General features: G+C 38.0%; 1 protein-coding gene across 10 annotated transcripts in view; it reads right to left on the bottom strand.

Annotated features, from left to right (window-relative positions):
• Positions 1-20,488, bottom strand: part of LOC126828382 (trichohyalin) — a 183,168-nt gene that overhangs the window by 37,744 nt on the left and 124,936 nt on the right. For 5 of the 10 annotated variants that reach the window (XR_007683009.1, XR_007683011.1, XR_007683012.1 and 2 more), the window contains one exon: positions 108-409. The exons of 1 other annotated variant lie outside the window; for it this stretch is intronic. Coding sequence is in view for 3 of the 9 variants with exons in the window: in XM_050558160.1 (XP_050414117.1) it covers positions 108-409 (302 nt within the window). In the remaining 6 variants the exon portion in view is untranslated. Of the gene's footprint in view, positions 1-107; positions 422-20,488 lie in introns of all 10 variants that reach the window. 4 more of the 10 variants (XR_008788841.1, XR_008788840.1, XM_056102459.1 and 1 more) reach the window with 1 other exon arrangement.

Genomic DNA, 20,488 nt, shown 5'->3' with positions numbered 1-20,488 from the left:
CAGTTGTAATTCGATTTAAGAGTAGACCATAGCGACGCTGTCCAGGCAAAATTTCCCTCATAGCACAAGCATAAAACAAGCAGTTATGTGGCTTGTATCAAAGTTACCTCATTTTTTCGTATAATATCATTAACACGCACACCATGACTTAACATTGACTGAAAATTTGGTGCTTCCTGTCTTATGTGTGGATTTTCCTGCACAGGATTTACTTTAACAGGTTTTTTTGATTCTTCATTATTTATTCCTTCAAATTTTGTTTCTTCTTTATCTGTTTTGTTACCAGACTTTGACGTTGCTCCTTGAGAACGTTGTTTTTGTCTTTCACTTTCATATAAGTCCCTATAGCGATTGGTCAATTCATGTGACTTTTTCAGCTCCTCTTGCATTGCTTGAAGTTTACTATTTGCTGTAAAACATTCTATAACATTTTAAGAGACAACAAATGGCACTAAAACAGCATGGTTGAAAAAATCTCAACATATTTTTTTTCACAAACTACACAGCTATAACATCAAGTTGGATGAACATGTACCGGTAGGTGGACTGGGGTGATGTGGATGTATTAAGATATTTAAGATATTGCTTTTACAAGTTTTTTGGGGAATAGAGGGCATAACTCGTGGAACGCTGAATATTGATAGGGTTCATTCTCAAATGACCCCAATGCTTCACACCAAATATTACAAACATCTGGAAAAAAATATAGCCTCTATCGTGTTCACAAGGAGGGATGACTTCGGAACGGAAAGTCACAGAACGCTTAATATCGATAGAGTTCATACTTTAATGACCCCAATGATTTCTGCCAAATTTGAAAGAAATCTGTTAAAAGCTATTGCAATGACAATGTTTTTGGAAAAGAGGGATAACTCTGTAACAAAAATGCTGAAAATCAATAGGGTTCATCCTCTAGATCATGACCCCAATGCTTCAAACCAAATCTGGTAAAAACTGTAGTTTACATCGCATCACTATGGGAACGAAAAGTTGTGGAAAGCTGAAAATTGGTAGGGTTCATTCTCTCATGACCCCAATGCTTACAACCAAGTTAAGAAAAATTCTGTTAAAATTTGCAGTCTCAATCGTGTTCACAAGTTTTTTGGACAAAGGGGGATAACTCTGAAACAGGAAGTTGCAGAATGCCGTAAAATTGATATATGTTGCATTCTCTCATGACCACAATGCTTACAAGCTTGAAAAAGTTTTATTTAAAATAGTAGCTTCTATCGCATTTTCAGCAATGGGGGGACGACTCTGGAAAGGAAAGTCGTAGAATGCTGAATATTGCTGTCAATGACATATATACTCAGCCAAATTAAAAACTTGACACTCAGGATTTTTGGGACTAGATTTTTAATATTTGGTTGAAGGCAACTATTTTAGTGTTATGTTGTGCACAGACGACCTTGACATCAACAGAAAGCAAGAATACGTCTCGCCGAAAGTCCTTGACATTGATAAAGTTTGTGATGTCACAGTACCCCCAAAAATGAAATTCACAGACTTGGAGAACAATCGGAATAAAGTGTTTAGTAACGGTTGTGGCCTCCTCTAGCGTCTCGTACTGCCACACAACGTCTTCTGATGGATCTCAGAACATTAGTAAACACTACCCGAGGAAGACGTCGCCACTGCTCAGCAAGAGCATGTTGAAGGTCCTGCAACGTCAGTGGTGGATTCACTTGCTGACGAACACGTCGACCCATTTCGTCCCAGATGTGTTCAATAGGATTAAGGTCGGGGCTAAGCGACGGCCAATCCAGGACTTGGACACCGGCATTTCTTAAAAAATTCTGGGTAGCAATTGCTGTATGGGGTCGAGCATTGTCTTGTTGAAATGTTAGTCCAGGCCCATGTCTCTGCATAAACGGAAGAAGAACAGGTTGCAAAATCTGATCCCCGTACTGGACAGCATTTAAGTTCCCTTGGACAACAACAAGAGGAGACCGTCCATGTGCACAAAAAGAACCCCAAACCATGACGCTGCCGCCACGTGATCCACGTGACTTTACAATTTTATGAAATTAAAGGCTTCTTACTACTTAATATTGTTAGAAACACTTTAAAATTTATTTGACTTACCAGAAAAAAAAATTTGTTGAAATTCATCAGTGTCAAGTTTTTAATTTGGCTGAGTATATATTGACTTGACCGTGCGCATGGCCAATCTTGACAGCATACCAGTCATAACATTCGGTCAGGCAGAAGGCGGGAAATATGATAAGAGTAACAGTAAGTAGCCTGCAGATTCTCAAAGTTTTTAGCCTGACATTCATTTGACACGGATGTGTTTTTGCTAACGGTAAAATTTTCATGGAATAGTTTATTTATACAAGTTTTATAATTATCCATACTTAAATTCGAACATCACTTGTCTTATGCCAAGTCCGTATGTGTCTTCATTAGAATAGCTGTCGAAATTTTCAATAATATTAATATTTCATTGATAAAAAAATAAGATGAATAATCTATGGTGTAATAAATACTAAGGCCTGCTGCTACAACAGGCAATCGGTATCTCGTCTGTGGAAACGTTATGTATTGTTTTTCTATTTTATTTCACATTACTAAGTCAATGTCCGTGAGTAATGTTCTAGCTACGAAACTTAAAAGCACTTGGGAAATAGACCTATTTTGATCAAAATAAAATATTTAATTTCAACGTATATAAGGCCTATTGAAATGTGGCGAAAAATACATTTAAATTTAAAATAAAATTATCTAAACATTTTGGATCTAGACAAATTTCATCATAAGAGGGATTGATCTAAGATAATGAAATAATAATTAATGTCACTTCTGACCTAGTTAAAATTGACTTGCATATATACCGGTATATATTTTTTTAATTTCACAGTGCTAAGCCTAAATCTGTGAGTAATGTTGTAGCTACGGAACTGAAACACACTTGGGAAATAGGCCTACTTTGATAAAACATTTATTCCAACGTATAAGGCCTATACTACATTTCAACCTTCGCAACTGGTAGAAATATGGCAAAAATACATTTAAAGTAAAATCATCTTAACATTTTAGATCTAGATAAATTTCATCATATAAGCTAGATTTATCTAAGATAATGAAAACTACAATGTTATACTAAACGTTTATAATATAATAAACAAATTAATAATTGGTAATTAATAAAATATTTTTTAAAAATGTAATTTATTATGTTAAGATTCACAGGATTATTTTTATTCAAAAAGAAAATGGCAAATAGATATACATGTATAACTTAAATGTTGTAATTTTTTCAGATCACTTCCACGATTGTAAATGACATACACAGATTATAAAGAGACAGGAGAAAAGGGCCATACTATATACCAGAAAACACTGGAAAACAACGGGAAAACACCGGGAAAACAACGGGAAAACACCATTTTATACTGAATACCGGAAAACACCGGAAAAACACTAAATACCGGAAAACATCCTAAATACCGGAAAACACCCTAAATAGGTAATCGGAGCCTGGTCCTCTGTGTGCAGTTTTGGACCAAGTGAGCGCCGATGAAGGAAGGTCAAGGTCATTACGATGTTCGTTTTACAAATAGCCCCCCCCCCCCCAAAAAAAAAATTTTGTTGATGCCTATTATGTTTTGAATGCAATCAGTCTACCTCCATCATTGACCATATTTTATTTTGTATTTTAATTTTAGTTTTCAGTAAATTTCAGTGTTTTCAGTATTTCAGTAGATTAAACACTGCCCTGGGAGGGCCCCATTATATGCCAGTTGTGCCGGCCTCCCAATTCTTACCAGTAACGCTGGCATCAGGGTGGTACGAATTAGTGGAAGGCACGAGTAGGCCAACTCCTCCCTAGGTAACAAAAAAATCGCATCATAAAACAGCAAGTATCATCAAGAGTGAGATAATAAATCTCTGAATAGTTCGAGTTGAAGTTCCAGGTTTAACCACTATGTGTCCTAATCACCAAACGAAATGGATGCCACGCAATTCTCGGACAGGCTGTAATCTGAAAAGTGTCTATCCTTTCCAAGAGCTATCCATCTCGTTGGAAGGGCTAAAAATCTACTTGTTTCTGAGCTTACTTTCATTCCAGGGTCAAACATAATCACTTGAACCATAATAATATTCAACATATTCCATCATATTCTTGAAAAGGGTTGATCGATAAATTTTCAAGGAAGCAATTGTTGTTTTTGTTTGTGAAATAGAGGACTCTAGCCGATGAGGCTACTCCCCCCCCCCCCCCCGAGAACCTCAGGCAACCAATTTGTTTTATGTACTACTATCGTAATAAAACATTACTATGTAAACCACTTCCTGGTTGCTGAAGAATTACACCGAATGCGTATTCGGAAAAAAATGTCCCCGAGAAAATGTTTTTTCAGACAATCGATATTCGAGATGTCTTCTGTTGCACAAATTATGCTGCACTGTGTAAGAACTTGCATCCTTTGATCTGAAGATTGTAGATGGAAAAGTATCATTTGCACTATTTCAAAGTAAACCTGCATTTTCATATATCATCCCGTAATTTGTGATTAATGACAATGACTGTGGAAATAATATGGGTTAAGGAACGGAAGATCTATGTTCGTCACGTGACTGGACAATTCCACCCCCGTCCCAGCCTGATGATGATCCCTCCCGGATTGGCGAGGCGCGGCGGGGCGCGCTCTCTAAAAAAATCTCGGGCACAGTTTACTCTTCTAAGTTTTCCGGTAGCTATTTAGTAACCCGGAGTTTGGTCCTCGTGTGTGGTTTTGGACCAGGTGAGCGCTGATGTAATAAGTTCATTAACGTACAAGCAAGTGATCGCCTACGGTCAAAGAAAAATTGCTTTTCAGATTTTTTTTTAACAATTTCTTCTCCCAAATTTCTCTCAAAAAAAAATTCAAATTTTTTTTCCAGTATTTTTCTCTGTAAAATTATTTTCTACGGAATGTTTTTTTGTAAAACCAATTTTTCGGAAAAATTCAAATTTTTTTTTTGTGAGAAAATTTTGGAGAAAAAGAAATCGGAAATTTTTTTGGGGGGGTGGGGGCGGCTATTTGTAAAACAAACATCGTAATGACCTTGACCTTCATCGGCGCTCACTTGGTCCAAAACCTCACACAGAGGACCAGGCTCCGGGTTACCTATTTAGGGTGTTTCCGGGATTTAGTGTTATTCCGGTGTTTTCCGGTATTCAGTATAAAATGGTGTTTTCCGTTGTTTTCTGGTGTTTTCCGGTATATAGTATTGCCGAGGAGAAAATAAGAAAAACAGGACTTATTGAATTAATAAAAAGTGAGTATTAGGAAAAGACACATCAGCAACTAACATTATAGAAAGCAACATAATGATAATGATATCATTTTACAGATAAACGTGGGAGAAATTTTAAAATTTTAATAACTTTAAATGTGCCAATAATATTTGTCAAATATCGGCTCTTTGGCTAGAAAAAAAACACTTCCGATAGAAAACTATTATGGCTACAATACCGTACTATCCACTCAATTATTAGTATCAACCGTTTTCTTTAAAACACATTTTTTTAAATCCTTGAAAACGATGCGTGTGGGTTTTGTAATGAAGAGCCTGAGACAATATGTTAAAACTTTAAACATTCATAACTTCACTCAGAATAAAATAGTTTAAAAGTATGGCACCGCTCCCAATTATCTGTGTGGACGTGTTAAGTCTTACATTCTATCGAATAAATGCGATTGCAAACAACTGATCATACTAAGTTACAGGATGGCAACTTTTGTTTGAAGTAGCTACTGCTAGAAGGTGGAACTCGTTACCTGTTAACCTCTGCCAATGCACCTCATTAATGTTATTCAAGACACTTTTAAAAATTCATCTGTTGCAAACAAGTTATTACTGAGAGCTAAAGACTTTATCTAGACATGTTTTGTCAAACGCTACAAACACAATTTTAAACTATTATAGCAAGAACGTCCATCTCTGTATTTAATCTTACCAACTCTTACATAATGGATCTTAATTTCTTAAATATTGTGCACCATAATATTACTGCACGATTGAATATTGCAAGCGGCTGCCAGGCAGGATACGCCCACATTTTCGAGAGATGGATAGAGAACAAGCTAACAAGAAAGTGATTTTTCCTACAATCAAGGGCCATAATTCAGGAAATTACAATTTGATATGCGCAAATATCGAAAGGAACCAAGATCTTTGTGTTATAAACTTACATTTCAAGTTTCAACAAAATCGGATAAAAATTATGACTTCTATAGGGTCCACAACTTTGATATACCCTATTTTTACGCTATTTGAGAACGAAGGGCGGCCATTTTATCTGTCAGTTTTGGGCCGATGTTCATGAAATTCGAACTCAGTCGTCCTTAGGGTGTAACGGTGATATAATAATACGTTTTTTTAAATCAGATAAAAAATATGACCTCTATAGGGTCCACAAGCTAAAAACGTGATTTTTCGTACAATCAGGGTCCATAATTCAGGAAATTACGGTCCGATATGCGCAAATATCGAAAGGAACCGAGATCTTTGGGTTATAAACTTATATTTCAAGTTTCAACAAAATCGGATAAAAATTATGACTTCTATAGGGTCCACAACCTTGATATACCATATTTTTACGCTATTTGAGAATGAACGGCGGCCATTTTGTCTGTCAATTTTGGTGTAACGGTGATATAATAGAATGGTTTTTTAAATCGGATAAAAATTATGACTTCTATAGGGTCCACAAGGTAAAAACGTGATTTTTCGTACAATCAGGGGCTATAATTCAGGAAGTTACGGTCCGATATGGTGTAACGGTGATATAATAGAATGGTTTTTTAAATCGGATAAAAATTATGACTTCTATAGGGTCCACAAGGTAAAAACATGATTTTTCGTACAATCAGGGGCCATAATTCAGGAAGTTAGGGTCCGATATGCACGAATATCGAAAGGAACCGAGATCTTTGGGTTATAAACTTACATTTCAAGTTTCAACAAAATTGGATAAAAATTGTGACCCCTATAGGGTCCACAACCTTGAACGGCGGCCATTTTGTTTGTCAATTTTGGGCCGATTTTAACGAAATTCGAACTCAGTCATCCTTAGGGTGTAACGGTGATATAATAGAACGTTTTTTTAAATCGGATAAAAATTATGACTTCTATAGGGTCCACAAGCTAAAAACAAGATTTTTCGTACAATCAGGGGGCCATAATTCAGGAAGTTACTGTCCGATATGCGCAAATATCGAAAGGAACTGAGATCTTTGGGTTATAAACTTACATTTCAAGTTTCAACAAAATCGGATAAAAATTGTGACCTCTATAGGGTCCACAAGCTAAAAACGTGTTTTTTCGTACAAACAGGGGCCATAATCCATGAAGTTTCGATCCGATACATGCCAATATCGAAAGCAGCCAAGATCTTTTGGGGATAAGAATTGTGACCTGTAGAGAGTCCACAAACAATTGTGGACGGACGGACAGGGGCGACGGCATAATACGTCCACATGTCCAAAGTTTATTATCACCCAATAATACATTCTACGGTAGATATCTCTTGTGTGATGAATTTCATAATCTACTGCAATATGCATTATTATTAAATGGCTCAAAAACAATTCAATTTTTTTTTATAAACCAACATGGATTCTTTCATCGCATAGCCTGGGTCGCACAAACATAATTTCCCTGGTGACGGGAGTGGGGGTGCCATCAAAAAATCGTCCCACTCAACAGTAGAAAATCAAATCGGCCCACCATTACCTTTTTTTTGGTACCCAATAAAAATAGCATCGCTCGGCCTGGAGACAGAGAACATTTTAAAAAATTATCAATTATCAACCCCAGTTACATGTAGGTCAAAAAGTAGTAAGTATAGCACTATGTAATTTTGAAATGACTAAGCTGAATATTGATTTGTTGGTCTCATTTTGGTTTTTTCCCGAAAAAACCTTGGCACTCGGCAAGCATAAACACTTAGGAACTGAAAACTGTTGCCAGGTTGAACTAACCGTTACAATACCAATGAGGAGAGTTTCATACATTGTAACAATGTCTGCACATAGTCAGACAGTTGTAGAGAGATGAAATAAATAAGTTTATTGCGTATTATTGGTTTTGAAATGTATCAGTTGGTTGGCCTTGAATTTGCATGTCGCTTTCGTGACCTTGGCATTTGTTTTACTCGCAGGCTTCAATGGAAATAATACGTATCGATAAACTGAATTGCTTGAATTTCGTAGTTTTATGTTATTTTAGATAACAGAAACTATTGAGAATTGCCACAAACATGTGATATTTCTGACTCAAACGATTAAAGTATTGTCAAATTTTAAAAGTATTTAACAACTTTTAAACTAATACACGAAATAGCCAATGTTCCGATGTCTAGATTCGAAATGTCAGTCCCATGGACCTTTCAATAATACTTTGAATATGCCAAAGTGCCACACTCCTTATTGGATAATGCCCATCTATCTTACTAAATTAAAATGATTTTTTCCCAATATAAAATACCCTTGGCTCCTATATAAATCATCATAACCCCAAAACCATAAATACTTTGCATATGGTGTGTCTAGTATTATAGGACTGGCGGGGTTTCGATTCCCCGGTTGTACGTGACAGGGAGTAGGGTCGCCCGTCACACCTAGTGGGTTTTCTCTGAGTCCTCCCACTACTACAGACCCCTACGTGCAAGCGAATTATTCAAATAAAATTGAACCATGTGTTAGTCCCGAAATGACCTAGTTTGTGTCTAGTGGACATTACCCCCCTCTCTCTCTCTCTCTCTCTCTCTCTCTCTCTCTCGCTCACTCTCTCTCTCTCTCTCTCTCTCTCTCTCTCTCTCTCTCTCATTTAAAACAATTGTACAAAACTACTTTTTTTTATAGACATTAGATATGAAGTGGTTAAGATTATTGTAGTTTTTTTGTGTGTATTAATTTTTTGAAAATAGTATAATTAATACTTGAATCATATGGTAATATATAAAATAGTAACAAAGAGTTTTGTTTACTGGGGTTTTAAGGGGTTTTTTGTTCTTGGGGTTTTAATTTGGGGCGTCATCTAATTGCTTATATTGCCTTACAATAAAATAAACGGGCCGGCAGCAGCTATATTTCCCATGCAATGAAAAGAAATTGAATTAAAATTATTTTTGTAAATGATAGTATGTTTAAATTATATAACCCGGGCCATTGGCAATATTATCATTATTCCAAATATAGATCTCACAACGTAGCTCTAATCAATGTTTGTAAATGTCGTGATTTTAAGTTAGGAGAAGGTGACGACTGTCCTAAGTTAAAATTGATTTCAGTTAATTTTGTCCCTAAAATAGCATTGTGAAAAGCCACAATTTTAAGTTAAGATACAATTTTAACTTACAATATTATTATAGTGGATTTTATGTAAAATGCTTAAAATTGTTTTGTGAAACGCATCTATCTTAAGTTAGGATAGAATTTTAGTTTAAGACGATTTTAAGGAGATTTAAGTTTTTGTGAAACAGGGCCCTGGGAAATGAGGAAAAATTATCTAGGGTCGGCGATTATGGCTTACAAAAACAGAGTCGGTTGGGTAATCGTAAACACAGGGTGTTATATGCCTATGAAGCCTAATACATGAAAACAAATAGTCCAGACCTCGATCAGTGCATTACCCACTGATACACTAGAAATTAGGATATTATCACTTCTAAAAAAGCCGTTACCATGCAAGATACGCCCACATTTTGCAAGAGATGGACAGAGAACAAGCTCAAAAAAAGAAGTGATTTTTCGTACAATCAAGGGCCATAATTCCGGAAGTTACGATCCGATATGCATGAATATTGAAAGGAACCAAGATCTTTGGGTTATAAACATGTATTTCAAGTTTCATCAAAATCGGATCAAAATTGTGTCCTCTCTCTAGGGGGTCCAAAACCTTGATATACCATATATTTACAATATTTGCATAAGAGGGGCAGCCATTTTGTCCGGCAGTTTTGGTCCGATTTGTACGAAATTCGGACTCAACCATCATAATGGGTGTAACAGTGATATATTCAAACCTTTTTTTAAATCGGATAAAAATTGTGACATCAAGAGGGACCACATCCTAAAAACGCGACTTTTCGTACAATCAAGGGCCATAATTCAGGAAGTTACAATCAAATATGCACATGAAAAACCCAATATTCACATGCAGCAGTGTGTGTGAGCCCTTTAAAAGCATGTTTTCAACTTAATATGCAGTACATGAACTGTGAAACGTCAATCTGTCGTAATTTGTTGTTGGACGTGTGAAGGAATCGAGCTAGAGATGCCGAGACTTACTGAAAATCAACGGAATGAAGCCATGGGAATGTCCAGGGCTGGCATGTCTACACATGCTATTGCCAGACACTTCAATTGTCATTAGTCCACTATTGTAAGGTTGGTGGAACGTGTTCGAGTTACTGGATCAACACGTGACCGTCAAAGTCCTGGTCCACAACACGTTACAACCCAGGCTCAAGACCGCTACATCCGGGTCACTCATCTGCGTGACAGATTCCGCCCAGCGACTCGAACAGGTGCAGCAGTCGTCGGAAGACAAGGACCAGTAAGTGCCAACACCGTAAGACGTCGTCTAAGAGAAGTAGGACTCTGTGCACGACGACCTTATGTTGGAGCTATCCTCAGGGATCATCACCGTCAGCAGCGTTTGATATGGGCTCAAGGACACCAGACATGGAGAAGAGTAGACTGGCAAAGTGTGCTCTTCAGTGATGAGAGTCGCTTTCATCTTTATCACGCTGATGGCCGTCAACGTGTGTGGAGACGTCTTGGGGAACGTCTTGCAGACTGCTGCGTCATCAAAACAAATCAATGGGGTGGGGGAAGTGTAATGGTGTGGGGAGGCTTCACATTTCATCACCGGACCGCCCTACACATTTGCAGGGGTCGCGTTAATGCTGTAGCCTACCGTGATGATGTCTTGCAACCAATTGTTGTACCGATGTTTCGAGCGCACCCACAACTTCAGCACTTCCAACAGGATAATGCACGTCCGCATCCCGCCCGTTTTAGTATGGACTACCTGGCTGCTAACAACATCAATGACTTGGACTGGCCAGCCATGTCTCCGGACATGGCACCGATAGAACATGTCTGGGATGAGATTGGACGCCGTCTGTATCGGAGACCACAGATGCACACCATTGCTGCCTTAGAAGCTGCTCTTGTCCGAGAATGGAACAATTTGCCCCGGGCCTTCTTTCAAACATTGGTAAATTCCATGCAACGTCATTGCACAGCGTGCGTAAGAGCCCGTGGAGGACACACGTGCTACTGATATCTGTGTTGTACTTTTGGTTTTGACCCCTCTGACTTTGTACCGTTGATTACAGATTAAACATCCATAAGTGTACAAATGTGTTGTTATTGATGTGTTCCCATTTGAATATTGTTCACAATAAGAAGCAAAATAAATAAGATATGTTTACAGGATCATTTTGTTATATGAAAAACTAAGTGATGCATTTTCCATGGAGCTCAGTATATATGGTATATCAAGGTTGTGAACCCACTAGAAGTCACAATGTTAATCCGATTTTGATGAAACTTGAAATATACTATTCAAAAAAAGTAGGGGATATTTGATTTTTAAGTGTTATTAAAGTCACCTAATGAAACTGACGAAGAAACAAATGACAAAATGAAATGAAGTTCACATTCATCGATTTATTCCAAATGATCGTTAGACTAAGTAAGGCACAGACTGACCATTATAAGGGTAAAATGATACCCGGGGTCAAACAGCAAAGTTACCACAGCATCACAACCAAGTCAGTAACGGGTAAATCCTCCTCTGTTTGCCAAACAAGCATTGATCCAACGTGGCATACTCCTAATGAGACGTCTAAGGTCATTTTGGTCCAGATTGTCCCATTCCTGTTGCAACGCAGCAGCAAGTTCTTGGACATTGGCAGGACGTTGTTGACGTTGACGTAACCTCTGTCCAAGCATGTCCCAGACATGCTCGATGGGGGAGAGGTCGGGACTCAGTGCTGGCCAAGGTAATGTGGTGATGTTCTGTTGTTGGAGGTAACCTGTAACGATCCTGGCCCTGTGACATCTTGCGTTGTCATCCTGGAAGATGAAACGGCGGCCATGACGTCGTGCGAACGGCACAACATGGACTGCCAAGATGTTGTCCCGGTAGTACTGGCCTGTAACACGCCCTGCAACAACATGTAAAGCCGTTCTTCCAGCAACAGTGATGCCTCCCCACACCATAACAGAACCACCCCCAAATCGATCATGTCTGATGACGTTAACGTCTTGGAAGCGCTCGTTTCGACGACGCCACACCCTCCTACGTCTGTCCAAAAAATCAACAGTGAACCTTGACTCATCTGAAAACATCACATTGCTCCAGCGTCGATTATCCCAGTGTTGACGATCCCTACACCAACGACGTCTTGCCTGAATGTGATGATCTCTCAAACAAGGGATCACGCGAGGACGTCGGGCGCGAAGGTGACCCCTATGCAGTCGATTCCGAATCGTCTGGCCACTCACTCTCACACCAGTGTCTGTTTGAAGACGAGCGCTGATCTGATTTGCTGTGATGACACGATTTCTCAAGGCCAAGGTACGGATAAATCGATCCTGGGCTTGAGTTGTCGCCCTTGGTCGACCTGAGCGTGGTCTGTCCTGTACAGATTGTGTATCACGGTATCTGGACCATAGCCTGCTTATGACAGACTGAGAAACATTCATCGTCCGCGCCACAACCGCCTGTGTTGTGCTGATCTGTAGCATGCCAAGGGCACGTAACCTTTCATTTTGGGTAAGCCGACGCATATCAAAATTTGTTTTCTGGTCACTAAAACAATTAAACTGATGTTTCCACCCTGGAATTCAATGCCACAATGACTGTAACATTCAAAGTCAGAGTCGTGGAAATGTTTCTTCTGTTAGGTTCCTGAATTATTGCCCTTGATTGTACACAAATTTTATCCAATTTTAAAAAAATATATCGCCGTTGCCCACTAAGATCTTGGTTCCTTTTGATAATCGTGCATAACTTCCTGGATTATGGCCCCTGATTGTTTGAAAAATCGCATTTTTAGCTTGCAGATTCTCTAGAGGTCACAATTTTTTTTTTTCCGATTTTAAAAACCGTTTAAATATATCACCATTCCAACATAATGAAGGTTGAATTCGAATTTCCGGGAAATTTATATGAAACTGCCCAACAAAATGGCTGTTCTTTGTAGGCAAAATTGTGTAAAAGTATGTAATACGAAGGTTGTGAACCCTCTAGAGGTTACAATTTTTATCTTTGATATTTGTGAATTCCAGACCATAACTTTCTGATTATTGCCCCGGATTGGACAAAAAATCGTGTTTGTTTTTAGCTTGTTCTCTATCTATCTCTTTTGCCAAATGTGGGCGTATCCTACCTGGCCACAGCTGGTTTTTAATAAGGTTTTATTCTGGATAGATAAACACAAGTTGGCTTATTGAATGAATCCAGGGAACAAGCAATCACCATGATCGGCACACCTTAGCATGTCTTTCCAGTCAACATGGGTCTAGCATAGGGGTCACCCCTTCCCCATATTCACCCCACTTGTCAAAGGTGTACATATATTTAGGCCTTATAGAAAAAATATTCTGGTTCTCAGATACTCCTGTGTCACTTAAAAAGAGCTGCATGACCTATTATTTTACACCCACATTTTCAAGAGGACGTATATTGCGCCGCTTGTCTGTCCAGACATTTTGGTTGTGGACACTCTACAGGTCATAATTTTTATCCAATTTTGACGAAACTTGAAATATAGGTTTATATCCCAAAGATCTTGGTTCATTTTTATATTGGCATGTATTGGATCATAACTTTATGGATTATGGTCCCTGATTGTACGAGAAATCATATTGTTATCTTGTGGATCCTCTAGAGGTCAGAATTTTTATCTGATTTTAAAAACCATTCAAATATATCACCGTTACAACCGCATACACTGAGAATTGCTAAAGGGTGAATCTGTGCACAGCCACCATAGAATTCTCAGTCATGGTTGTTATTTGTACGTGTATCGAAAGAAAGTTAATTTTCCGACTATTACATGGTATTACCGCAATAAAACTGTAAATACGGTGTGTTAATTAACAAGGGTGAAAAACTGTCTGAGAGGTGAGTTAATTAACGCTAGGGGTGAAAAACTGTGCGACAGTGCGTTTTCAGTAGAGGTGTGTTAATTAACCGACCGGTAAAAAATCAATGTCAATGTTGTGTATTGTTTAATTGGCGTGTTTTCTCGCTAGTTGCGATAACTGCATCAAAAGGAGTAGAATCAAGGACCAACAGGCTTTATCTGACACGTACGTGTTAAATCAAAATTTGGGAAGTAAAACTGTTTTACCGTGCGATTTATCATTCGACCCTTTGTTTTTTACGCAGGTCTTTGTATAATTAAAGACAGGTCTTTTGACAGGCCTGTGTGCTCGCTATGATCTACGTTTCTCTTATGTGTCTTTTGTATTGCGTACCATATATATAAAGTTGAATTTAATGAATTAAAAATACAGACCTTAATCTATCGTATACGGAAAGGCAAATGTAATGTCGTCATTTATAAATACCCAGCAGTCAGCGCCCAATTTGAATATCCACGGGAATGTAGAGAGTAAATCAAGCAAAAACAACAGAAATATATTTCTGCTTTATTACTAAAAAGACGCGCACTCACCGTTTGACATTTACCTTCATCTTACCTTCAATAGCAATATCCATAAAACAGAAATCTCCATATTGATAAATAATACGGCACAACCAACCAAACAGTGGTAATTTCCACACAAATGATATATTTAAACTAAAATTACTTTAGCTTTTCACTAAATTTACATCGCATACAATCCAACGATCCTAATTCCAGAACTTGTAATTTATAATAGCCGCTTTTATGCAATTACATAATTGACCTGTGATCTAACATATCAAAGAAGCACATACCCCGATATGACACATAATCATTTTTGGAGACATGTCTTCTATTCGCGCTACTTATAAAGTTGCATTTAATAAAATAAAGATATTGACCTTAATCTATCGCTCGAAATGCAATGTCGTCATTTATAAATATCAAACAGGTAGGCCCCAATTTAATTATACCCGTGTATATAGCTAATAAGCCAAAATTGCCATATGTAAATATACCGATTCTCGTAAATATACTTATTCTCGTAAATATAATTATTCTCGTTTTCCAACAAGTTATTATTTGTGTCTTCAAATTTGTACCATTCAAATGTCAACCCAACCATTTCAGACTTCACGTCTAACCATTTCACGCATAGTCCGTGCAGAGCAATAACAGCTCCTTGATCAAAGTAACAATTCTATCACATGTAAAGGCGAGCACGAGCTTATTCACGCGGATGGGACAACTGTTCGGTTGCTTTATTTGAGAAGATACTGATATTACACTATAAAACTTTAAAAAAGGAACCCATATTGATCTGACACTAGCCTCAACAAAACTATTCCCCCATTGCAATTGGGGAGTAGGAGACGAAACTTTAGGCAGCGATCACATAGCAATCCACACCGCCATAGCCTACACCGCCAACTCAGAAAACATCAAATGTCAGGCTAAATGGAAAATGGACAAGGCAAATTGGGAACTATACAAAAAATTATGCAATGGCTGGGACTTCGAGTCAATAAGACATGACAATATCGATATCGTTTCAAATAATCTAACTAAGGCAATAATTGGTTCAGCAGAGCAAGCTATCCCCCGAACTAAAGAAACCAATAGGAAATCCCCCAAACCTTGGTGGTCAGAAAATCTTCAGAATCTAGTCAAAAACCGAAAATCGGCGCTACGAAAATACAAACGTAGGCCGAATGAGGAAACAAAAAATGACTACCATGAGGCTAAACTGTCCGCAGAAACAGAAATCAAACAAGCCAAAGAAGAAAACTGGCAAAAGTTTTGCAGCTCGCTTAATGATCAAACAAAAATTAAAACAGTATGGAAGAAAATATCAGGAATCACCGGTAAAAAAGTAAGACAAAATATACCTCTATTAAACTATAAAACAGAAACAGCCCTAAATAATACGCACAAAGCAAACCTGCTAGGCCAGACTTACGTGGATGGCTCAAGCAACAGCCAACACAACGAAACTTTTAAGGCCATTAAAAACAAATTTTTAAAAACCCAACCGCCAATAATACACCAAGATGCGGATAACGAAACAGATCTCAATAATCCCATTAATATAGATGAGTTGAAAAAAGCTTTACGGACTAAAACCGACAGTGCAGAAGGGCTAGACTGTGTAAAATACACAATGCTTAAAAATCTACCCGAGAAAGCACTGGCGTTAGTCCTTGATATCTTTAATCTCTCATGGTCGAAGGGAAAACAGACTAAAATACCACTGTGAAAGCAACATCTTCACAAAACAACAAAGTGGCTATCGTTCCGACAGGTCGACAGCAGACCATATCATTAGATTACAACATGACATATCAAAAGCTTTCACAGCTAAACAATATCTATGCGCGATTTTTGTTGATTTAACAAAGGCCTTTGACCTTGTATGGGTGGATGGTCTCTTGCACAAACTCCATAACGCGAAAATCAAAGGCAGAATGTACAAGTGGATAGAAGACTTTCTAAACGATAGGCACATTAGAGTACGTGTAGGTAATTGCTTAAGTGACAAATTCAAAATGGAAAACGGAACGCCGCAAGGATCCGTTATCAGCCCAATACTATTTAACATAATGATAAATGACCTTCCTAGCTACGGGGGGAAGGGCACTGAATCTGCACTATTTGCTGACGACAGCTCGTTCTGGAAAGCTTCAAATAACATAGGCATAATCAAAAAATCGCTTCAATATACCCTAAAACAAATCTCAAAGTGGGCAGACGATTGGGGTTTCAAAATCTCAGAAGGGAAAACAGTAGCAATGCTGTTTCACCCGACTGACACTAACAGGAAAATTGACTTAAATCTTAACGGCTCAAAAATTGAATTTAAATCAGAAGCCAAATTTTTAGGAATGCTATTTGATTCAAAACTTTCTTGGAAAGCACATATAGATAGCGTAGTAAGTCGCACATCAAAAACTCTCAATTTAATGAAATACATCAGAGGAATGGAATGGGGCGCAAGCAGAAGTACTCTTATGCTAATATACAGAGCACTCATCCACTCGGTAATCGACTACAGATGTCTAGCTTATGCAAATGCAAGTGATGCACAGCTCAATAAATTAAACATAATACAAGGAAAGACATTAAGACTAGCCACAAGAGCCGCAATAGGAACCAAAACAGTTGCCCTTCTACAAGAGATGGGAGAACTCCCACTTGATCTTAGACGAGAGGAACTGTCACTCAAGTACTGGGGCAAACTGCAAATGCTAAAAGAAAAATGTCCGACATATAAGTGCCTCCAACAATTCAAACGTATAGGCTATAGGAAAAATACGCGTCCTATGACATTCGGGCAAATGTCAAACGATGTCTTAAATAAGCACGGTTTAAAAGGGACAATAATAGAAACAAAAACTTATCCCGTCACCCCACACTGGCAATTAAGCAATCCAATCATCAATACGCACCTAATTAACGTTACAAACAAACACGCTAATCCCATAGAGGCTAGAGCACTAACACTAGAGCTGATAGACACAAAATGGGCAGACTATATTAAAATCTATACAGATGGGTCGAAAAATAATACACAGGGATTAACAGGGTACGGCATTTTCATCCCCAAAGCAAAGCTAAACATCAGGAAAAGGATACCAGAACATTGCTCTGTGTACACCGCAGAATTGATGGCCATTAAAACTGCAATAGAATGGCTTGCCACCCAAAAACACCAAAAAGCCGTTATCCTATCAGACTCACTAAGTAGCATTAAATCCATCGAATCAGACTACTCCAAAAGCAGACAGGACATAATCCACCAAATTAGAGATATCATTCAAACAATCAAAAATAACGGAAGAGAGGTAGTCCTTGCATGGATCCCCTCCCACATCAATATCTTCGGCAATGAACAGGCTGACAAGCTAGCCAAGGAAGGGTTGGCATTAACTGATATAGAAAATTTAGAATACAGCAGTCAGGAATTCACAAGCATAGCCAAAGATAAAATTAAAAATGCATGGAAGACCCGTCTAAAACAAGAGAATACTCATCGCTATCAAATTGATAGCAATCTTGTAGACAAGGTTTACACCAATCATCCATCAATCAAAATATGCAAACTCATCACGAGGCTTAAAACGATAAACGTAATAAAAGACTTCACCTATACACCAATTAAATGCCCGTGTGGACAAATCGCGACCACGTCTCACCTGCTAATTGACTGCAATCAATTGAACAAAGAACGTCAATCTATAAATAAGAATCTAGCAGAGAGGGGAAACACCCTCTGTCTCAAATCACTCCTTTCTCCACAAGCCGACGATAGACACTGGACATCACAACTTGTCTGGGATTTTATTGAGAACATAGGGATGACCGAATATATAAAATAATGAATTTAATCAATTAACAGTAGGGTGGAGCGCAAAAATGTCCTCTAGAAGGAAGCGTAAACCGCCCTACACAACTAATATAACTCCGATATAATTAATAAATCAACTAATAAAACCAACCATTTAACAGTAGGGTGGAGCGCAAAAATGTCCTCTAGAAGGAAGCGTAAAACCGCCCTACACAACTAATATAACTCCGATATAATTAATAAATCAACTAATAAAAACCAACCATTTAACAGTAGGATGGAGCGCAAAAATGTCCTCTAGAAGGAAGCGTAAACCGCCCTACACAACTAATATAACTCCGATATAATTAATAAATCAACTAATAAAACCAACCAATTAACAGTAGGATGGAGCGCAAAAATGTCCTCTAGAAGGAAGCGTAAACCGCCTTACACAACTAATATAACTCCGATAAAATTAATAAATCAACTAATAAAACCAATTAATTAACAGTAGGGTGGAGCCTTACTAGACAAAAATAACCATAAAACCACATTAAGATCAGATACTCTCTTTTCTCTAGCTTTCTTTTTCAGGTGCTGGATTCTTCCTTCAGAGAACCAACAATAAAAGGAATGAATAACAGAAATAAAGACGTAACAATGCCGCCATACCGGACAACATACCCAAATGGAAGGAAGAATGGACCAGGACTCATACTCACCAACAAAACCCCAAGGTAGAGTTGCACCGCCCTGCCATTCTACCGGACAGAACGACCAGACCAACCCAAACGACCCAAAATATATATATATGTACATAATATGTCTATGTCTGTGAAAATGTCTGTCTTTGTCCATGTCTGTTCCGTCAAATCGCATGCTTGTAAACGTCTACTGGCACCTGTTTCGTCCTTTGCACATGTTATCCTACTGTTGTTTATTGTCCTATGTACATATATATGAAAACCTAATTATCCAATTATTTCTCATTAATCACATTGTAAATTAATGCACCTTGTACACATAACACGTCATTGTCTGCGATATCACCTCGGTGGAAGCGGACGTAAAATACAACTAACTCATCATCATATTACACTATAAAATTTGTCAATTTTTTCTTTGAAAATTCTGACAAATTGGTAGCTCTTCGGGAAGGTTGATCATATCGCTTACCCAGTTTGTGTATTGTATAGCAAATAATTTATGATATCTGAATACTTTCTGAAAAAACATATAGCTCGTTATTAGATGTTAGTTTTTAATAGGCCATTTTTTTTATAATAGTCGGATATCAATCACAGATATCAAATATAAATCACATTAATTAGATGAACAGCCCAAGGCAGCTTTGAAATGAAATGGGGTTTAACCACCTACTGTTCTGCTCCGAACTGGGCTAATGAAGACGGGCATACGCCCAGACAGCGGCACTACGGCCTATTCTTATATCGAATACCAACTGCTAAGGGATCTTTTACATGCACGCCAATGTGTATACGGGACCTCGGTTTTTCTTCCCATCCGAACGACTACAAAGAGCTATAATTATGTTCTTCAGAAAGTATTCAAATATCATAAATTATTTTCTAGCTATTATAAAAACGTACAATACACAAACAGGGTAGGCAATATGATCAACGCTTCCCGAAGAGCTACCAATTTATCAGAATATTCAAAAAATATTTGACAAATCTTATAGTTTAATATCAGTATCTCCTCAAATAAAGCAACCAAACAGTTTTCCAATACGTGCCATTAAGCTTGTGCATGCCTTTACATGTATAAATAGAATTGACAGCTGTCCTTGTCACATCCCCCGTCCTGCATCACTGACAAGGGGGAATCACGCAGGAATATCTAGATGAACTTTCCCGGCCAATGCAGGGATCGAACACCCGACCTCCAGGGTAGCGAGCCAGCGTCTTACCCACTTAGCAATTGTGCCCTCCAACGAACGCAGCTTTGAAACAAACAGCATTGTAATTTTATATTTTATTAAACTTCACATTTCATTT

This window comes from Patella vulgata, chromosome 7 (assembly GCF_932274485.2).
Source record: "Patella vulgata chromosome 7, xgPatVulg1.2, whole genome shotgun sequence".
Taxonomy (NCBI): Eukaryota; Metazoa; Mollusca; class Gastropoda; family Patellidae; genus Patella; species Patella vulgata.
This window is presented reverse-complemented; position numbering and strand designations above follow the sequence as displayed.